General features: G+C 38.3%; 1 protein-coding gene across 1 annotated transcript in view; it reads right to left on the bottom strand.

The window, feature by feature from the left end:
• Window positions 1-23,772, bottom strand: part of DPYD (dihydropyrimidine dehydrogenase) — an 809,798-nt gene that overhangs the window by 6,857 nt on the left and 779,169 nt on the right. Inside the window, exon 21 of the mRNA XM_059926787.1 lies at window positions 23,236-23,379. Coding sequence (XP_059782770.1) covers window positions 23,236-23,379 — 144 coding nt within the window. The remainder of the gene's footprint in view (window positions 1-23,235; window positions 23,380-23,772) is intronic.

Genomic DNA, 23,772 nt, shown 5'->3' on the forward strand with positions numbered 1-23,772 from the left:
TTTAAGTCTAGCATTTAAGGCTTTCTACCAACTAGTCTTTTTTGGTCTTATTTCTCACTTCCAAACACCATGTGCTTTAGCTACACTGGACACATGCCCTACACTGAACACACTTGTCAGTCAACTCCTCTGGCACCTAATTTTATCTTGAGCCCTCTGTCCAGAATACCCTTCCTTCCCATCTTCACTTTGAAAAATCCTGTCCATCCTTCAAAGACATCTCACATGCCACTACTTCATGAAAATCTCCTTAATTCTTCCTTCTCCTTTCCTAACCAAATTGAAGATGTGATCTCCCTCTTCTTCATTCTCTTCTTCCTCTGTCTCCTACATCTTTTCCTCCTGCCCTTTTCCCCTCTTCATCCTCTCTCTCTCTCCCCCTCCTACCAATGCAATGGCCTATAGTGTTTTTTTTTGTTTTTTTTTCGGCCTATAGTGTTTTATCTATTATGTGGAACTAATGGTTACAGATCACTTTGAGTTCTTACTATGTATCAGGCCAGTGACATAATTTTTAAGCATTTTCTCATTTAAATCTCACACATTTTATAGAGGATGAGATTACTGACATTTAAGGTATAAAATTAAGTAAATGATGAAGCAGGGATTCAGACCAGTGCTGCCTAACTTCAAATTCTATGATCATAAGCACTCTGCTTTACTGGCTCATCTGTTATTTCTCTATTTAGCAAATTTTACTTCATGATGTAGATATTTTCTACATTTAGCTCCTTATTTGCAGTCTCTTAGTAGGCTTTATTCATCTTGGTATCTCATGTTGTGTATCTTGCGCCTCAGATCACTGAAACATAATGGGTACTCAAATATTTGTTAAAATAAATGTACCTTTAGTTTTTCTATATACTAAATATTCAGCAAAATATTAGGCACACAGTTGTATGAGCTAACAGCTACTTTTTGATTTACCGAATACTTTTGTTAATATGAGATTCACAAAAAGATTTGAGTACCTCTTTAAATACAAAATAATCATAGTCAAAGTATCTGGATATGTTTAATATTTTCTAATATTTTAAGACAGTAAATGCATGAGGTCACTCTATGGCTGTAAAAGACTATACATGATAGAAAATAATTTTTTCAATCTAGTAAACAAATTAGTCAAAGCAGTTGTTTCATTGAATTAGATCATGGCTTGACTGAAATCATCAGTAAATATTCAAAAGATGATTAAACAGGAAACTCCCTAGATGGTCATCCAGCTTATAAGGCTTATTCCAAAGAAACAATGCATATTTCTAAGAGATTTTATTGTAGGAAGCAAATTCACATTCTGTGTATATCAAATATGCCTTTTGCTCTATATTGGAGATTTGCTGTTGTCATCTATTAAAACATCCTTGTTTAATGTGAAACTAAATAAAACAAAGTCCTTGGAGCCTCTAAAAATTATTTACACATGGTGTTAAAAATCACCCCTCATTCATCATAGTTCTTAAGAAAATTATGTATATATATATATATTTAATCTGGAAGAGGATAAAAGAATGGCAACTATTTTAAGTTATTTTGTAAAGAGTAATCAAAGAAAATGAATTATCATTCTATGTGGCAGAAAACGTGGACATTTGTTTAAAACTCAAAGCTTTCAGGTAGTACTGCCAGCTTATAAATACGCTTGAGTACACGTTCTGGAATTTGGAGTTTGCTGAAAGTTGCATATAATCAGTAAAGCACATATGGCTAGTCTAGTCCCTGTTGGACACACACCTGTGGAGATTAGGGTACCTACATTCATTATTCCAAGCAGGGTGTGGATATACAAAGGTCGCGCGATCTGCTATAGCCATCCCTGATTAGTGGAAAAGTTTATGTGTGAATGTGTATGTGGGAAAAGTGATGCCAAGTTCTTTAAAGTGTAGGTGATACGTTTGATTTAAATATGTTTTCCCAAAATTAATGTTGGGAAGTAGTACAGAATTCTAGAGTCACATCTTTGTCAATTAATTATTTGTTTGGGATAATCAAAAGTATTTTTAAAAACTAGATCAGTCAATATTTCTGTTTGATATAAAGTTTGGGATCAAAAGTGAGGAACTAGGGGAGGAGAGAAGATGGCGGAAGAGTAAGACGCGGAGATCACCTTCCTTCCCACAGATACAGTAGAAATACATCTACACGTGGAACTGCTCCTACAGAACACCCACTGAACGCTGGCAGAAAACGTCCGACCTCCAAAAAGGCAAGAAACTCCCCCCGTACTTGGGTAGGGCAAAAGAAAAAAGAAATAACAGAGACAAAAGAATAGGGACGGCACCTGCACCAGTGGGAGGGAGCCGTGAAGGAGGAAAGATTTCCACGCACTAGGAAGCCCCTTCGCGGGCAGAGACCGCGGGTGGCAGAGGGGGGAAGCTTCAGAGCCACGGAGGAGAGCGCAGCCACAGGGGTGCGGAGGGCAAAGCAGAGAGATTCCCGCACTTCCCGCACAGAGGCTCGGCGCCGAGCAGCGCTCACCAGCCCGAGAGGCTTGTCTGCTCAGCCGCCGGGGCGGGCGGGGCTGGGAGCGGAGGCTCGGGCTTTGGTCGGATCGCAGGGAGAGGACTGCGGTTGGCGGCGTGAACACAGCCTGAAGGGGTTAGCGCACCACAGCTAGCCGGGAGGGAGTCCGGGGGAAAAAGTCTGCAGCTGCCGAAGAGGCAAGAGACTTTTTCTTCCCTCTTCGTTTCGCGGCGCGCAAGAAGAGGGGATTCAGAGCGCCGCCTAAACGAACTCCAGAGAAGGGCGCGAGCCGTGGCGATCAGCGCGGACCCCAGAGACGGGCGTGAGACGCTGGGGCTGCTGCTGCCGCCTCCAAAAAGCCTGTGTGCGAGCGCAGGTCACTCTCCACACCGCCCCTCCCGGGAGCCTGTGCCGCCCGCCACTGCCAGGGTCCCGTGATCCAGGGACAACATCCCCCGGGAGAACGCACTGCGCGCCTCAGGCTGCTGCAACGTCACGCCGGCCTCTGACACCGCAGGCTCGCCCCGCCTCCTCTGTACCCCTCCCTCCCCGCGGCCTGGGTGAGCCAGAGTCCCCGAAGCAGCTGCTCCTTTAACCCCGTCCTGTCTGGGCGGGGAACAGACGCCCTCAGGCGACCTACACGCAGAGGCGGGTCCAAATCCAAAGCTGATCCCCAGGAGCTGTGCGAACAGGGAAGAGAAGGGGAAATCTCTCCCAGCAGCCTCAGAAGCAGCGGATTAAATCTCCACAAACAACTTGATGTGCCTGCATCTGTTGAATACCTGAATAGACAACGAATCATCCCAAATTCAGGAGGTGGACTTTGGGAGCAGGATATATTAATTTTTCCCCTTTTCCTTTTTTTTGTGAGTGTAAATGTATATGCTTCTGGGTGAGATTTTGTCTGTATAGCTTTGCTTTACAATAGCTTTATTTTACTTCACTATATTATAGCCTCTTTCTTTCTTTCTTTCTATTTTTTCTCCCTTTTACTCTGAGCCGTGTGGACGAAAGGCTCTTGGTGCTCCAGCCAGGCATCAGGGCCGTGCCTCTGAGGTGGGAGAGCCAACTTCAGGACACTGGTCCACAAGAGACCTCCCAGCTCCACGTAATACCAAACGGCAAAAATCTCTCAGAGATCTCCATCTCAACATCAAGACCCAGCTTCACTCAACGACCAGCAAGCTACAGTGCTGGACACCCTATGCCAAACAACTAGCAAGACAGGAACACAGCCCCATCCATTAGCAGAGAGGCTGCCTAAAATCATAATAAGGCCACAGAAACCCCAAAATACACCACCAGACGTGGACGTGCCCACCAGAAAGACAAGATCCAGCCTCATCCACCAGAGCTCAGGCACTAGTTCCCTCCACCAGGAAGCCTACACAACCCACTGAACCAACCTTAGCCACTGGGGACAGATACCAAAAACAACGGGAACTACAAACCTGCAGCCTGTGAAAAGGAGACCCCAAACACAGTAAGATAAGCAAAATGAGACGACAGAAAAACACACAGCAGATGAAGGAGCAGGGTCAAAATACACCAGACTTAACAAATGAAGAGGAAATAGGTAGTCTACCTGAAAAAGAATTCAGAATAATGATAGTAAGGATGATCCAAAATCTTGGAAATAGAATAGACAAAATGCAATAAACATTTAACAAGGACGTAGAAGAACTAAAGAGGAATCAAGCAATGATGAAAAACACAATAAATGAAATTAAAAATACTCTAGATGGGATCAATAGCAGAATAACTGAGGCAGAAGAAAGGATAAGTGACCTGGAAGATAAAATGGTGGAAATAACTACTACAGAGCAGGATAAAGAAAAAAGAATGAAAAGAACTGAGGACAGTCTCAGAGACCTCTGGGACAACATTAAACGCACCAACATTTGAATTATAGGGGTCCCAGAAGAAGAAGAGAAAAAGAAAGGGACTGAGAAAATATTTGAAGAGATTATAGTTGAAAACTTCCCTAATATGGGAAAGGAAATAGTTAATCAAGTCCTGGAAGCACAGAGAGTCCCATACAGGATAAACCCAAGGAGAAACACGCCAAGACACATATTAATCAAACTGTCAAAAATTAAATATAAGGAAAACATATTAAAGGCAGCAAGGGAAAAACAACAAATAACACACAAGGGAATCCCCATAAGGTTAACATCTGATCTTTCAGCAGAAACTCTGCAAGCCAGAAGGGAGTGGCAGGATATACTTAAAGTGATGAAGGAGAAAAACCTACAACCAAGATTACTCTACCCAGCAAGGATCTCATTCAGATTTGATGGAGAAATTAAAACCTTTACAGACAAGCAAAAGCTGAGAGAGTTCAGCACCACCAAACCAGCTTTACAACAAATGCTAAAGGAACTTCTCTAGGCAAGAAACACAAGAGAAGGAAAACACCTACAATAACAAACCCAAAACATTTAAGAAAATGGGAATAGGAACATACATATCAATAATTACCTTGAATGTAAATGGATTAAATGCTCCCACCAAAAGACACAGGCTGGCTGAATGGATACAAAAACAAGACCCATATATATGCTGTCTACAAGAGACCCACTTCAGACCTAGAGACACATACAGACTGAAAGTGAGGGGATGGAAAAAGATATTCCATGCAAATGGAAATCAAAAGAAAGCTGGAGTAGCAATTCTCATATCAGACAAAATAGACTTTAAAATAAAGACTATTACAAGAGACAAAGAAGGACACTATATAATGATCAAGGGATCGATCCAAGAGGAAGGTATAACAATTGTAAGTATTTATGCACCCAACATAGGAGCACCTCAATACATAAGGCAAATACTAACAGCCATAAAAGGGGAAATCGACAGTAACACAATCATAGTAGGGGACTTGAACACCCCACTTTCACCAATGGACAGATCATCCAAAATGAAAATAAATAAGGAAACACAAGCTTTAAATGATACATTAAACAATATGGACTTAATTGATATTTATAGGACATTCCACCCAAAAACAACAGAATACACATTTTTCTCAAGTGCTCATGGAACATTCTCCAGGATAGATCATACCTTGGGTCACAAATCAAGCCTTGGTAAATTTAAGAAAATTGAAATCGTATCAAGTATCTTTTCTGACCACAACGCTATGAGACTAGATATCAATTACAGGAAAAGATCTGTAAAAAATACAAACACATGGAGGCTACACAATACACTACTTAATAACGAAGTGATTACTGAAGAAATCAAAGGGGAAATCGAAAAATACCTAGAAACAAATGACAATGGAGATACGACGACCCAAAACCTATGGGACGCAGCAAAAGCAGTGCTAAGAGGGAAGTTTATAGCAATACAAGCCTACCTCAAGAAACAGGAAACATCTCGAATAAACAACCTAACCTTGCACCTAAAGCAATTAGAGAAAGAAGAACAAAAAAACCCCAAAGCCAGCAGAAGGAAAGAAATTATAAAGATCAGGTCAGAAATAAATGAAAAAGAAATGAAGGAAACAATAGCAAAAATCAATGAAACTAAAAGCTGATTCTTTGAGAAGATAAACAAAATTGATAAACCATTTGCCAGACTCATCAAGAGAAAAAGGGAGAAGACTCAAATCAATAGAATTAGAAATGAAAAAGGAGAAGTAACCACTGACACTGCAGAAATACAAAAGATCATGAGAGATTACTACAAGCAACTCTATGCCAATAAAATGGACAACCTGGAAGAAATGGACAGATTCTTAGAAATGCACAAACTGCCGAGATTGAACCAGGAAGAAATAGAAAATATGAACAGACCAATCACAAGCACTGAAATTGAAACTGTGATTAAAAACCTTCCAACAAGCAAAAGCCCAGGACCAGATGGCTTCACAGGTGAATTCTATCAAACATTTAGAGAAGAGCTAACACCTCTCCTTCTCAAACTCTTCCAAAATATTGCAGAGGGAGGAACACTCCCAAACTCATTCTACGAGGCCACCATCACCCTGATACCAAAACCAGACAAAGATGTCACAAAGAAAGAAAACTACAGGCCAATATCACTGATGAACATAGATGCAAAAATCCTCAACAAAATACTCGCAAACAGAATCCAACAGCACATTAAAAGGATCATACACCATGACCAAGTGGGGTTCATCCCAGGAATTCAAGGATTCTTCAATATACGCAAATCAATCAATGTGATACACCATATTAACAAATTGAAGGAGAAAAACCATATGATCATCTCAATAGATGCAGAGAAAGCTTTCGACAAAATTCAACACCCATTTATGATAAAAGCCCTGCAGAAAGTAGGCATAGAGGGAACTTTCCTCAACATAATAAAGGCCATATATGACAAACCCACAGCCAACATTGTCCTCAATGGTGAAAAACTGAAACCATTTCCACTAAGATCAGGAACAAGACAAGGTTGCCCACTCTCACCACTATTATTCAACATAGTTTTGGAAGTGTTAGCCACAGCAATCAGAGAAGACAAAGAAATAAAAGGAATCCAAATCGGAAAAGAAGAAGTAAAGCTGTCACTATTTGCAGATGACATGATACTATACATAGAGAATCCTAAAGATGCTACCAGAAAACTCCTAGAGCTAATCAATGAATTTGGTAAAGTAGCAGGATACAAAATTAATGCACAGAAATCTCTTGCATTTCTATACACTAATGATGAAAAATCTGAAAGTGAAATTAAGAAAACACTCCCATTTACCACTGCAACAAAAAGAATAAAATATCTAGGAATAAACCTACCTAAGGAGACAAAAGACCTGTATGCAGAAAATTATAAGACACTGATGAAAGAAATTAAAGATGATACAAATAGATGGAGAGATATACCATGTTCCTGGATTGGAAGAATCAACATTGTGAAAATGACTCTACTACCCAAAGCAATCTACAGATTCAATGCAATCCCTATCAAACTACCACTGGCATTTTTCACAGAACTAGAACAAAAAATTTCACAATTTGTATGGAAACACAAAAGACCCCGAATAGCCAAAGCAATCTTGAGAACGAAAAATGGAGCTGGGGGAATCAGGCTCCCTGACTTCAGACTATATTACAAAGCTTCAGTAATCAAGACAGTTTGGTACTGGCACAAAAACAGAAATATAGATCAATGGAACAGGATAGAAAGCCCAGAGATAAACCCACACACATATGGTCACCTTATCTTTGATAAAGGAGGCAAGCATATACAGTGGAGAAAAGACAGCCTCTTCAATAAGTGGTGCTGGGAAAATTGGACAGGTCCATGTAAAAGTATGAAATTAGAACACTCCCTGACACTATGCACAAAAATAAACTCAAAATGGATTAAAGACCTAAGTGTAAGGCCAGACACTATCAAACTCTTAGAGGAAAACATAGGCAGAACACTCTATGACATACATCACAGCAAGATTCTTTTTGACCCAGCTCCCAGAGAAATGGAAATAAGAACACAAATAAACAAATGGGACCTAATGAAACTTAAAAGCTTTTGCACAACAAAGGAAACCATAAACAAGACCAAAAGACAACCATCAGAATGGGAGAAAATATTTGCAAATGAAGCAACTGACAAAGGATTAATCTCCAAGATTTACAAGCAGCTCATGCAGCTCAATAACAAAAAAACAAACAACCCAATCCAAAAATGGGCAGAAGACCTAAATAGACATTTCTCCAAAGAAGATATACAGATGGCCTACAGACACATGAAAGAATGCTCAACATCATTAATCATTAGAGAAATGCAAATCAAAACTACAATGAGATATCATCTCACACCAGTCAGAATGGCCATCATCAAAAAATCTAGAAACAATAAATGCTGGAGAGGGTGTGGAGGAAAGGGAACACTCTTGCACTGTTGGTGGGAATGTAAATTGATACAGCCACTATGGAGAACAGTATGGAGGTTCCTTAAAAAACTACAAATAGAACTACCATACGACCCAGCAATCCCAATACTGGGCATATACCCTGAGAAAACCATAGGTCAAAAAGTGTCATGTACCAAAATGTTCATTGCAGCTCTATTTACAATAGCCAGGACATGGAAGCAACCTAAATGTCCATCGACAGATGAATGGATAAAGAAGATGTGGCACATATATACAATGGAATATTACTCAGCCATAAAAAGAAATGAAATGGAGGTATTTGTAATGAGGTGGATGGAGTTAGAGTCTGTCATACAGAGTGAAGTAAGTCAGAAAGAGAAAAACAAATACAGTATGATAACACATATATACGGAATCTAAGGGGAAAAAAAAAAAAAGGCCATGAAGAACCTAGTGGCAAGACGGAATAAAGACACAGACCTACTAGAGAATGGACTTGAGGATATGGGGAGGGGGTGGGGTGAGATGTGACAGGGTAAGAGAGTGTCATGGACATATATACACTACCAAATGTAAAATAGATAACTAGTGGGAAGCAGCCGCATAGCACAGGGAGATCAGCTCGGTGCTTTGTGACCACCTAGAGGGGTGGGATGGGGAGGGTGGGAGGGAGGGAGATGCAAGAGGGGAGAGAAATGGGAACATATTGTATATGTATAACTGATTCACTTTGTTATAAAGCAGAAGCTAACACACCATTGTAAGGCAATTATACTTCAATAAAGATGTTTAAAAAAAAAAATAAAAAAGTGAGGAACTAGAGGGCCCCCATCGCATCCCTGCTGCATCATACTTAATGTATTAGGCTTAGTATGAAATTCTTAGTTTTGGCCTGTTTTATTTTTACAGGTGATTGAAGTATTTTCAAGTTGTGATTGATATCTGGCGTGTTAACTGTCCTTAGATTTAAGTCTTCTACACATCTGATTAGCATACTATTTACGATGCCTGTAAAAAAGTGTCATTCAAAGGCCAGGACCAAGGACAGTGTGCTGTGGGCAATCACTATGATGTCTATCCAAAACAGATCAAAATTATTTGGACATAGCTGTTTAATTACTTTACCATTTCCTTATCTGTACCATTACCAATGTCACAGGTTCTTATCTGTTGTATCAAGTTCACTGCTTGCCTAATAAACCTATCAAAATAGGAAATGAGATAATTTGGTTTGTTCTCACAGAATTTATGCTGACACTTGATAATTTCTTCCTTTACTAATGCTCTCAAGTCAAAAGTTTAATGATCCTTAATGAAGCTTTCTGGTCTACTTCTATCTTTTCTTCACTCCCCTTGCCACATCAACCTTTTCCTTTTCTAAAGAACCTGGAGCACCATTTATTTTTTAGCAGTGTGATACAGCAATATCATACTAAAATAGTTTCAAAAATATAGCATACAATTTATTTTCGATATCCTATACAATGTCCTCTGAGCTAGGAGACAGGGATGGCGACTGTACAATTAGAAAGGGAAGTCTTGAGTTTAAATTCAGCAGAACTCTGATAACAGGACTCAGCGTGAATAAGCTGAGTTGGGAGGGCAGAGACAAAGCATGATTCAGGAAATAAAGTAGTAAGTAAATTAGTGGAGAAGGTGAGAGAAGCAAGCAAACCAAGAGATGGGGTAAAAGCTAGCGACGACCTGGGAACTGAAGTGGGTGAGAGAGGGTGGAGTGGAAGGGAGCTTGTTACTGAGAGACAGATGGGTGAGGTTTGGGTGTAGTCAAGGTTGGTTCAGTACAGATCTGTGGCCCTGATCACTGTATTCTTTTCATGTGGGCTGGCTCAGGCTTTAAAGTAGCAAGTTCTTGCCAGACACTTTGGATTTAAATACATTTAATGAGGCTAAATGTGATGCGTTTCTACTTTATCCTTACCTATCTTGGGCTTCACCTCTCGAATATGTTTTCCCTATCCTTTTCAGTTCTAAGAGCATTCTTTATGGGGATGCTACAAAGATAATAGGAGCTGAACAGTTCTAATTGTAAAAGTTAACAGTATACCATCTGCCCTAAGTAGTGGGTGTACTCTCTCTTTTTTTTTTAACTTTTAATAGACAAAATACTTTTCCATTTTTCCTAATATTTTCTCCAAATTCAGATAATTTGAGGCTTTGGTATTTCTGAAACATTTTAAAATCTTGATGCTACTCTTTTATGATCATCGTTGGTAATGTGATCTCTATTTTCTCATATGACCATTGCATACTGAGTTATCTAAATGCTTCACTCTTTTCCTGTTCCTCGTGAAACTCAGAGATTATGTCATCAAATTTCAATTTGACAGCCTCTCATTCTTCTTGAACCATGTTCAGGTTAGAGCTCTGACTACAGGATTGTTTTCTATTGTTGTTTCTGAGCTCCCTGAAAGTAGATTTACTAAAGGTGGCATACTTGTACATTTAAGCTCAGACTTCCTTTCTGTGGCCTAACAAACTCTACGATGATATGGGATGGTTACTTTCCTTCAAGATTCTTTTAGCTGCCATTTTCCCCAAACAGATTTTTATAAGGAACCAGAAATAAGTCAATGCAGTAAGTCTCTCATTGCTTCTCTCTCCTTTGTGAGATTAAATTTCCAACAAGGCAATTCAATAATTTTGCCAATGTTTTGCCTTTAGTGGAGTGGGATTTTCATCTGAAGTCTGTAAAGGCTTGCATCGCTGCTCTATCTTGCCTGTCCATATTAACCATCTGGTTACGGGGTCTCTGATGTAGTCCCCAAAAACATTTCTGTTTTCCTTTCATGTCACTCTCCTGAAGCTGCTTCCTCCATGCTTCACTTTCACGTATGTGGATTTCCATGCATGTGTATATCTTTTTGACATATACTGCTCCCCCCTCCCAGCCCTTTCATTAGACTTATTTATTCCAAAGAAGATATACCTTTCCATCATCATATTCCGGTCAGGAATCACATCTCAAAACATCCCCGTAAGACTTAAGAGTTGATTTTTACCATATTCTGTTCATGTGTTTTAAAGTGCAGTTTGATAATTTTTCATCTGCTGTTTGTCTGTATATAGACAACTGAGAATGTTAATGCCTCCCGCCCATTTCTCTGGTATCTTCTGAAAATTGCTGGGAAAATCCTCCACTATTTTTCTTCCTGTGCCATCCCTTTTATGCTCCATATTATCTAATATGCCTTACAGTTTTATATGAGTACTTTTCTCCTTCCCCTCACAACTCAATTGAAATAATAAACCTCTCGTGTTTATTATTATGGCTGACTGGTCTCCTGCCAACACTGTCTTGCCAGTCTTATGAGATGCAGTCTATCTCTTCCTAGAAGCAGCAGGAAGAAGAGATGAAAACATCACTAGTGCCCCTAAACCATTCATTTTCCTACCCAGAAATTCAAAGACGTTAGAGATACATTCCTGGCTTCATAAAGAGAATGAGAATTCATTCTCATATATATCAACAGAAGTGGGAAGCATTCGGGGAACTTTATAAGTCTTGGCAGACTCTCAAATCTCTGTTATATGCTGCCTGGGACTAAAGCACGTTTCTCATTTAGCAGGGCCAAATGTGCACACTGTCACTTCAGTTCTCTTCAGCCAGGAGATAAAACGGCTTCCTATTCGGTTTCTTTTCTCTAGCACAGGTGAACCTGTGGAATGTGTTAGGAGCTTCTTCAGAAGGTCCTGGTTCATCTTTTAGAAGGAGACCTTTACATCTATTGCTGGAGGTCAGTTGTCTTTTTCTTACTTTATCTCATTCTTTCCCTTCCCCTTCAGCACTGATTTTGACTACCCTCCTCTTCCTCAGAAGCCTTTTCTTTCACAAAAGCGACAGCTCCGCAATATGGCAATATGTATGGTAAATGTTGTGTCACTATGAAATGGAAATCCAGATGTAGGATTGATAAAGAGGAAATTGACTGGATGCCAGGCTGACTCGAGGGCCCCAGACTATTCCCTGCGGTGGGACTGACAGCCTCTGAGACCATTTTTTGGCTTCCAAGGACGCAAGGAAAAGCTGGATACCATGTTGGCTAGCGAAGACTTCTGGTTCTCAAGGACCCCCTAGTCACAGTGTAACACTGGGATTAACCACTCTTGATGCTCTAGCTGAAATCCTTAGATGCTTAATCAGTATATCCCCTTGCCCTTTTACATCATGTTAAGACTGAGCAAGAAAACTGGATTATTTTCCTCATTACTGCCTCTCAGTTTGGTCCTTTCTAGGAAATCCTATTGAACAAAAGAATGAGTTTTGTATTGGATTTAAGGTCCCATGGCTGAATTTATTCCAAGTATGTATTAACACTATGCTTTGCAAACATACTCATATGCTTGAAATGCCACCTTCCTTTTTTTTTTTTTTCCCCTTTCATGAAAGACAGAAGAAGATAGTGATTAAGGCCCAAGTTTTAGAGCCAGATTTTGGAATCAAGTCTTGGTTTTCATGTCTTCCTAGCTGTGTGACCTTAGACAAGTTATTTAACCTCTCTGTTTATTAATTACTTAATCAGTAAAATAGGGAAAATATGGATACCTGATAGGGTTATGGTGAGGATTAAATGAGTTAATTCACAAGCATGCAGAACAGTGCCTGAAACCTCATAAGTACTCAATAAATATTAGCTTTTATTATTAATTCTCTGCTTAATTAACACTAATTTATTAAACTCCATGTTAAATATCACCATCTCTGTGAAGCTTTGCACAATTACCCGAGGCGGAACTAATCCCTTTCACTCCTCTGTGTTCCCAGAGCATTTTGTACATATTTGATTGAACTGTAAATAATTTTTAACATGTGTCTTTCTCCCTTGTTAGACTATGAGCTCCGTAAGGATAGATATCTTTCTTTTTAAAATTCATGTTGTATTCCCAGTTTCCCGGATTGCAGCGAGTGCATAATAAATATATGTTAGCACTACATCTCCACCAAGATCAGGAAAATCCTGGTGCCTTGAACCATGCCTTGTTAGTCTCTGGACGTAGACCCAGTCCTTAGCACACTGCTAAGGTCACATAGCAAATACTCAATAAATACTTACTGAATGACTGATATTGAAACTGCCTACTTCTGAAGCAGCAGACCATTAAGTCTTATCTGAGGCATTTGAAAGAAAAGAAGAACAAAAGATGAGATCTACTGAGCATGGCTTGCTTAGAAATAATATCGTCACACTCATAACCAGAGAAGATGGGGGTAGATTAGAAATTTGAATGCATGACTGAAAAACTTGTTCAGACAAGAGGGGCTTAGTTAACTTTGTGGGACACTGGGGCCCTTTCTATAGCAGATGGGGAATAATATACTGTGCTAGCTGAGAGGATAAACAAAGCAGTGACACAGAGTTTAAACTATTGAACAGAGGAATCTATAAAGAGGCCAGCAGCGAGGAGGGAAGAAACACGCTAAAATAAACAGATAGGTGGACAGGGAAAATATTGAGCACGAAAACAGATAACCCAGGCCCTCAGGAAAAAGGGAAGATGGAGAAATGGTATGTGGAGAACAGAAGAAAGACTGTCGGGAAAACATAAAAGTAATGATGAAGCAGCAGAGGGAAGTACGTAGCGTGCCTGGGTAAGTGTGGTACGATAAAACAACAAAAGCACCAGAAGAAATGTCTGATTCACATGCAGAGAGAAAATGACTCTTAAAGGGAACGTGGCTGTTAATTTCAATGGGGACTGAACAACCACACGGCCGCATCATCCAGATGGAGTCTAAAATAATGGGCAAGGGGGCAAGGGGCTCGTACGAAAATGACAACCGTGGCTCCTTACATTTGAATAGAACTATGCCTCGTGCAATACTTTCACACACATCATTTCATTTAGAACAATGGAGTTGAGGTCTTCTGACATTATCTAGTATTTATTCTCCTTCCTGCCCATCTCCCACCTAGACTGTTACAATAACCTTCTAACCAGTCTTCCTGCTTCTGTCCTTGCCCATCTAGGATCTTGTATCAACACCGCAGCCAGAATGAGCCTCTGAAAAATTTTGTCAGATCACATCATTCTTCCTTTTAAAAAGCCTCAATAGTTTCCTGCCAAGGACTTTCCTACTTCGGGGTCTTTGCATTTTCGGTTCCTTCTGAACGGAACGTTCTCCCCCCGATATTTATCTGCACTGATCACTCTCTTACTCTTTGAAGTGTTTACTCATATGCCATTTAACCAGGCAGGCATCTCCTGATCAGCCTCTCCAGCAATTACTTTTCTCCTAATCCTGCTGTATCTTCTCCACAGCACTGTGACCATCTGACCTAGTATGTACCCACTCGTTCATTTGTTTATTGTCTGTTCTCCTTACTAAAATGTAGACACTATGAAAGCTGGGCTTTTGTTTTGTTCACTACTGAATCGCTAGTGACTAGAGCAGTGCTGGAACATAGTGGGTGGACAATAATAGTTGTTGGATAAATGACAAAATGGATGTATGGGTGAATAAGACAATTATTGCCAACTGGAAATTGGAATCTCAGTGGTTACATGTGAAAGACAAAAAGAAACAATACCAGATGTCCTTGCCAAGATGAGCAGTGCTTTCTGACCTGTGGGCCACTTCCTCATTCTTAAGACTTCCTCTTTTTTTTTCTCCATGTCATCATTTCCTTCTGGTTATTCTCTTATTTTTTTGATCACTTGTTCCCATTTGCTTCCCCAGAACTTCCTACTCCCTCATAGGGTATTAGGTTAAGCAAGAAATGAAGAAAATATACGTGAAGCTTCTGTCTTGTGTCTGGCACCCAGTAGGCAGTCAGCATGTCAGTTCTTTTTTCTTTATATCATCCAGCACAGGTGCAAAATTAGCTTGAGTTCACTAATTTCAATATGCTCAAATCTAAATTTTTCACCCCACATTAAAAAACTCATCAAACCTAAAACACCAAGAACAAAACCCTGATTCATTATCTTTCATTTTTCTTTATCTCAGTTAGTGGGACTATCAAAAATCTAATCATCTTAGTCTCCTTATTTTCAACTCCTTACTGTCCCTTATACCTCAGTATATAATGAGAATCATCAAATTTTAGAGGAAGAATTATCAAGACTTCATCAATTTAACCTCTGCTTCTGTTTCCATAACCATGGCCACTCACCAAATCTAGGACCACATTATGAATCACTGGGAACATCCCTTTTTCCACTTACCCTTCTAATCACTACCCAGTCTACCGGGCTCCTTAAACGCCAGTTCCTCAGAGAGGCCTTCCTCATCTCCTTCAATCTAAATTAGGTCTTGCTATGAAAGAGACTCCATACATCCTGTATTTTTCTTTATAATTTGTATTACAAATATAGCTTTATATTATTAGTGTGATTCTTTGTTTTAATACCTGTTTCTTTCTCTATTCTGTATGCTTCATGAGGACAGAGGCTGTGTCTGTTTTATTTTTTGTACTATAGATGCTCAATTCCTAGCACACTGCTTGTCTCATGGTAGGTATATGATAAAGATTTCCTGAAAAATATACGGACTTCTTCAAAACTTCCAACTTGGTTGACTTCCAGAGCTTTATGTATTCCTACTAACATTCTTGAGTTCACTTTACTGGACATATGGAAATGGAGGGTCACCCTAACGTGTTATCTCCTTCAAGCTGTCCATTCCTAACATCATAACTAATAGTAGGTAACATATACAGTATTTAGGATATGTTTGGTGCAGGCTAAAAGCACTTCACACACTACCTAATTTATAATCCCATGAGGCAGACTCTTTAATTATGTCCATCTTACAGATTAGTTAACTGAGGCGAGTTCATGTAGCTGCTAAATGGCAGTGGCATAATTTGAACCCAAGCAGCATAACAGAGTAGTTCCAGGCTTAATTCAGGAAACTCTTTTCCCATAAACGTAATCTGCTAAAATCTTATAAACCTTGCTACATATTTCAATGAAGGAAATAGCTTCTTAAGACTTTCTAGCAGTCACTTTCTTCAAACATGGGCTACTTACTAAAATGACACTGGTAAGCCCAAATTCAGTTTCATTAAATGCCTATGGCATTGCAGTAGGTAGAAAATCATATGTCACCTCTTATCCAAGATGACTTAATGTATTGTCGGGACTCCATTCCTTCCTTATTTGCCAAGGATATAGCTTCTTTAATCATGCCCTTTCTGGTAGCTTTAGCTATCCTTTCCGAGCGTATAAACACATGCAAGCTTAGAGTATCCTAACATATACAAACCAACCTTTCCCTCTACTACATTTCTTCTTGTCACTTTCCTTTTGATCTTTCTCAAGTTCAGGAAAGAGTATTCCATATGCCTTGTCCTTAATTTTGAAACCTTTATCCACTCTTCAATTTACCACCTGCTGGATTCTACTTTTCACCACTCCACTGAATCTGCTTAGGCCAAGATAAGCTAAAATATGAAGGTCTGATGTTTATGCTAAGGAGTTTACCTTAAGATCATGGTTAAGATGTGGGAATTTTAAGCAAAGGGTAAAACAATCAGATTTGCATTTAACAAAGAATACTTCATAATTGTTGGAGGATACATTAGATAAGAATGAGAAAAGAAGGTGGGAGGTCAGTTTGTAGAATATTTCAGAATTCCAGGAAAGAATGTGTAAAGAACAGAAGGGAAGAGCAGAAGGGAAGAAGACATGACAGATAAAAATGGTGGACATTGGTGAATGTCCATGATCCCATTCATGAGTGAGATGAGTCATAGGATGAAATCTAGGCCGAATTTCAGGTTTCTGCTTAGGTAAGAGGGTAGATAGAGTGCTGTTCATTGAGACACAGGACTCAGGAGGAAGATCAGGCTTAGAAGGAATGATAATCAGTTTAGTTTGAAGTACGATGGCCTTTATGCACCTTGCTTAGACTATCCAGGTGGAGGTATCCAGAAGATAGTGGGTGACACAGGTTTGAAGCATAAAAAGAGGTAGAGATGCAATCCAAAAATGGGCAGAAGACCTAAATAGACATTTCTCCAAAGAAGATATACAGATTGGCAACAAACACATGAAAGGACGCTCAATATCACTAATCATTAGAGAAATGCAAATCAAAACTACAATGAGGTATCACCTCACACCAGTCAGAATGGCCATCATCAAAAAATCTACAAACATTAAATGCTGGAGAGGGTGTGGAGAAAAGGGAACCCTCTTGCACTGTTGGTGGGAATGTAAATTGATATGGCCGCTATGGAGAACAGTATGGAGGTTCCTTAGAAAACTAAAACTAGAACTACCATACGACCCAGCAATCCCACTACTGGGCATATACCCTGAGAAAACCATAATTCAAAAAGAGTCATGTACCACAATGTTCACTGCAGCTCTATTTACAATAGCCAGGACATGGAAGCAACCTAAGTGTCCATCAACAGATGAATGGATAAAGAAGATGTGGCACATATATACAATGGAATATTACTCAGCCATAAAAAGAAACGAAATTGAGTTATTTGTAGTGAGGTGGATGGACCTAGAGACTGTCATACAGAGTGAAGTAAGTCAGAAAGAGAAAAACAAATACCGTATGCTAACACATATATATGGAATCTAAAAAAAAAAAAAAAAAAGGTTCTGAAGAACCTAGGGGCAGGACAGGTATAAAGACGCAGACGTAGAGAATGGACTTGAGGACACAGGGAGGGGGAAGGGGAAGCTGGGACGAAGTGAGACAGGGTCATGGACATATATACACTACCAAATGTAAAATAGATAGCTAGTGGGAAGCAGCCGCATAGCACAGGGAGATCAGCTCGGTGCTTTGTGACCACCTAGAGGGGTGGGATAGGGAGGGTGGGAGGGAGACGCAAGAGGGAGGAGATAAGGGGATATATGTATATGTATACCTGATTCACTTTGTTATAAAGCAGAAACTAACACACCATTGTAAAGCAATTATACTCCAATAAAGGTGTTTAAAAAAAAAAAAAAGAGGTAAGGATAGAAGATAGTTGAGTCGATATATAGGAAAAGTTTAAATGAATCATAAACGGAAATGATATAGAAAGAAGGGAGCAGAGAGCGGAGTCCAGACACCATCATCATGTTCTCTCTCCACCCTTTTCTCTTATTGTACCCCAACCTGCATCTACTTCTGTCATGTGAAGCTACATGCTGCTACCTGAACACATCACTCTTCCCCTCAAGGTCCACCTTCTGCTACCTTTTCCATCTGGTTAATATCGAGAAGAAAAAGGAACTATGTTGAACATATTTCAAAGTAAAGAATCAGCACTGTTTTAGAAGAAACATTTTTGTCTTCACAGAAATGTTAAAAGTAGTACTAAGGTCTTGGTTTCAAGTGAGGGGCTTATAGCCAAGAATTTTGGACTTTGTCAGAAGTTTTTATTTGTAAAGTTTTTTGTTAAACTCTTCCTTATTAGACAAAGGTTTACTTAAGGTATGAAACTTTTTATAGAAATTGGCCATCCTTATTAGAACTTTGTCTAACCCATTTTTGATTCACTCTTGAAAAGTTTTGGCGAATTTTGAGACATTGGACATTTAAATGTAAAGTAAGTCATGCAATTTATGATACATTTTTTGTCATTGAATCATAACTTGAGAGATGGAAGGAGCCACTTTAAAATGCAAATATTGAGATCTTGGAATGATTGCTTATTTGTGAAAAAAAATTAAAGATATAGCCATATCTGATACTTTAGAGCAGAACAAATTTTAGATTAATTAAATAATCAAACGTAAATTCCAAAAGAACCATATGGGGTGAATCCATATAATCTTAAGGTAGAAAAAGCTAAACTAAGCAAATAAAGAAAGGGAGAAAACACAAAACTAGCTTTTGCCAGATATGATTTCATAAAAGTAAAACTTCTGTATGTATATCTAAAAACACCATCATACAAATTATGAGGCAAATGGCAATATATAAAAATTTTATTTAAAAAAATCTATGGGGCTTCCCTGGTGGCGCAGTGGTTGAGAATCTGCCTGCTAATGCAGGGGACACGGGTTCGAGCCCTGGTCTGGGAAGATCCCACATGCCACGGAGCAACTAGGCCCGTGAGCCACAACTACTGAGCCTGCGCGTCTGGAGCCTGTGCTCCGCAACAAGAGAGGCCACGATAGTGAGAGGCCCGTGCACTGCGATGAAGAGTGGCCCCCGCTTGCCACAACTAGAGAAAGCCCTAGCACAGAAACGAAGACCCAACATAGTAATCAATCAATCAATAAATAAATCTTTAAAAAAAAAAAAAAAAAAAAAAAAAAAAAAAATCTATAAAACAAAGATAAATACTACAACAGAAAACTGGTCAAAAGAAATAAGTAACAAATTCACAAAAGAAGAAATGGTCAAAAATATATTAAAAAATCATGCCAATCTTACTACTATTTAGACACTGGAAATTAAACAAAAAATACTTTTTTGACTATTATGTTAGTTAAAATTAAAAATAAATCTATTGTTGATGGGTGTCTAAGAATATGAGTCCTCTCTTACATTTTTTGGCAGAATGTAAATTTGCATGTTCTTCCTGGAGAACAATTTGGCACTATGTATCAAAAGCCCTAAAATTTCACCTGCAATTTCTCTTGAGAAAACAATAAGAGATCTACACAAAGATTTTTGTACAACAATAGTTATAATAGCATTATTTGTAAAAAATTCTGGAAATAGCCTAAAAATTCAACAATAGGTTAATTTTTAGAAGTTAGTAAGTTCATATTATGAAATATTATAAAACCATTAGAGTGATATATAAATAATTATGAGGTTTTTATATGGAAAATTTGAGTATTCTATATTTATTTTAATGTATTACATTTAGGTTTAGAAAAAGAACTAGAATTTTATAAATCTAAATTTTAATAGTGATTAAGTTGAGGTGGTAGGATTATGGGTAAATTTTAGATTAATCTTTGTGCTTTTAACAGAGACAAAACAAAACAAACAAATGAAACTACAGAAGGTCAGGAGGAGGAAGAAAAGCAGAAAGGAAAAGAGACTTCTTTGTCCAGTGGTCTCCTCTTACAGATCTCTCATTAGATATCTGCCCCAAATCAAGTGATTAGTAGCACAGTGGTGACAAAACCCATGTGTCACAATTCCCTTACTAAACGTTATTCTCCTTGTTCTATACTGACACCTTCATCTTCCATGAGCAATCTCTAGGTATATTTTGTATAGTTTCTAGAATGGATCCAAACATTTTGGTCCCTATTATGAGCCAATCTTTTCAATCCTAAGCCAACAATTCTCAATTTCACCTCCATCCCCCACTCTACCACTGTTTACTATGTGACTTGATCAAATTATTTAATGTTTTTTAATTCCTCAATTTTCTTATCTGTAAAATGAATATAAAGATAGTACCTATCACAGGTATTGTGAAGATTAAATGAGATAAAATATGTATAGCACTTGGAACAGTATTGGCATATTAGAGCTATTGGTTGCTACATACTTCCATTGATGCTTTCAGGAGATGAAATTTCTCTCCTACTCTGGAAAATCATACTGGAATATGAGTAAAAGTGAATTTATTAGAGGACAACTGCTCGAATTAAAAATACAATCATACACACACACAGAGCTCACTTTTGGTAACAACATCATGGCTCTAGAGATCAAGTGTCATCTAATACCACCACGAATATCTCTGGGACAGGGACAGATCTCTATCTTCCTTCTTCCTCTAAAACATAAGCTCTGCCCCACTCTATAGAAATATAAAGCCTTATAGAAAGCAAGATGAAATGAGCAGTCATTGTCATAGCATATGTAATTCCTCATTTTCCAGAAATAGTTGCACCTATAACTGGTGAAAATTCCCCCTCTCTCTGCAGAAAAACCTCACCATTATCAGCTACCATTATGCTTTCTGACAGGACACACCACATTCCTAGAAATGACAACAGGTATTATAGAATGGGTATAGACACCCTGGGAAGAAAAACAAGGTAGTGGAAAATCCACTGGACATTGAGAAAAATCTACCATAGCAGCCCCTTAATATGTCAGCACTGTTATGGTCTTAGTGATGGGAAGACGGTGTCAATGGTGTCTTGAGGCTTATGTAATGTAATACCAGGGGTACTTCAATTTGGATCATCTCTGAAGTAACAATTTAGGAGAGGAATGTAAGCCTGTACTATTTCTAATAAGACTCCTCATCTCTCCTTGAGACTTTAAAAAATGTTTACTTACTTTCCTGACTTCCCATTTCTTTGGTTTATTTAATTCTGCTGAGTTTGATATTTTATTTGGATTAGTGATCAGCTAGCTTTAATTCAACTTCAGCAGGTTTTTTGTTTGTTCTGTTTTGGTTTTGCTTCTAGGTTGTCAATATATTCCCTGACAGAATAGAAGCCTACAAAAGGCCGCAATGCTTTTATAATCACCTTGCTCTTCCTTTATTTCAAATATAAATAATATTTTTCTTTTGAATTTTGTATACATAAGGAAAAGATGGAGATCTTACATTTATTTCAAATTAATTAAGTAGGAAAAAACAAGTAGGGACAATTCCCACTTAACCCCACATCATATATTAGTTATAGCCAAAGGGTGGGCCAAAGGATCTCACTTCTTCTTTACCTTCAGTGTCCAGTTCATCCTTCTAGTATCACACAAATAATTTAAAGGAAACAGCTCAAGAGACTCTTTGGGGCTATTATACTGCTGAAAGTCCCAAGTGTTCACTTTATTTCGAATTATGGCGTTCACGTGCTGGTAGAATTTGTGTTCAGCCACTTCCATATTTCCTTTCAGAACTCTGAATAACTTAACCCTCTCAACATCGTCTAAATTCCACTGTTTTTAGCATAGGACACATTTCTTCTTTCTCATAGATAGAGGGGATTTTTAAGGGTTCCAACTCCTGTTTGACTACTAAAGAGGAATTTCAAAGCGCTCCTAAGAGTAAGCTTTTCAGCTGATGCTTCAACCAGGAAATGGAGATAGTCACTAAATGGAGAAGAGTAAGTTTCCGTGACTGAAAACCACATTCCCTGATGGTGACTTCAGAGAGAATGTGGACCTGTAATACTCCTTTTTTTCTTTTTTTTAAATTATGATTACTTTAAAATAATTCCATCTTGAGGGAGATGGGCAGGAGGGAAGTAGGTGTGGCTATAAAAGGGCAAGCTGAGGGATCTTTGTGCTGATGGAACTCATATCTTGACTGTGGTGGTGGACACAGGAACCTACCCATGGGGTGAAATGACACAGAACTAAACACACGTGTGTGCTCACACATGCAAATGAGTAGAAGTACCACTGGGGAAATCTGAATAAGATCAGTAGATTGTATCTGTGTCATTATCCTTGTTGTGATGCTGTATTACAGTTTTACAACATGCTACCATTGGGGAAACTGGGTAAAGCATACGTGAGACCTCTCTGTATTATTTCTTACACCTGTATGTGAATCTACATCTTTTTCAAAATAAGAAGTTAAAGAAGAAAAATAAGAAATATAATGCACACATAATTCCATCTTAATGATGATTTTTGATATTATCCAGAAAATAATTTCCTGAAACCCAAATTTGTACAGGCTTTCCCAAGGCTGAACCAGAGAAAGTCTGTCCAAAATGTAAGGTATCATGTTGATATTGATGGTGCATATTGATCATTTAGTTGTACTGTATGACTAAGATACCTCTTCGATTTAATTGTAGATTACAGTAATTTTTAAATGAGTGTAAGAAGACAAAGAATTCACTGTAATATTTTATGGCCTATTTAATACATCCAAAATTTGTATGAAACACATATTTGACAGTGTTCTAAAAAGTATAAAATATACAAATAAAAGAGGCTATCCTGTCACTGCAGACAGAATTTTTAAAGCTCAATATATTTTAAAAACAAAATCAGTGGTACATTTAAACAGGAAATAAACACAAAGTAAACAGTAAAATAGACATACTTACATATACAGTTTAATCTTTACCTTAATAGTGGGAATAGGCTTTCTGGGGATAAAATGGTTTCTCTCAAGTGGTGGAAAAGTTGCATTTTGTTCTTTCAGTCTAATCTTTTCCTCTGCTATGATTTTCTTGCGCTGCTCAAGATAAGGTCCAAAACTTGGCAGTTTCTAATAGGAAAACACACAAATAAGAAAGTATGTTAGCTCACAGAAGAGAAAAATGTGAGGATATAAACACAAATATTATAAACAAACAAATGTGTGTTTTGAGACTGTTTCACTTATACTGTAACAAGGTCTTCATTCATTCTTGGACACTATAGTCTTCTACGTATCAGAGTCCATTAATTATTAAAAAGAACACAATAGAACAACACCTTTACCAAATATGTATGTATTAGATATACAAATATTAATTGAAATACATTTCTAAACAGAATAAAATTCACAATGGTAAACCAAACCATTCACTTAAAACAATAGCTATTAGTTAAACCATTTGTTTAGTTCATATAGACAGAAGGTGAAACCTATTGATGCTTTTTTTCCTCTTCATCAGGT

The sequence above is a fragment of the Balaenoptera ricei genome, chromosome 1 (genome assembly GCF_028023285.1).
Source record: "Balaenoptera ricei isolate mBalRic1 chromosome 1, mBalRic1.hap2, whole genome shotgun sequence".
NCBI lineage: Eukaryota > Metazoa > Chordata > Mammalia > Artiodactyla > Balaenopteridae > Balaenoptera > Balaenoptera ricei.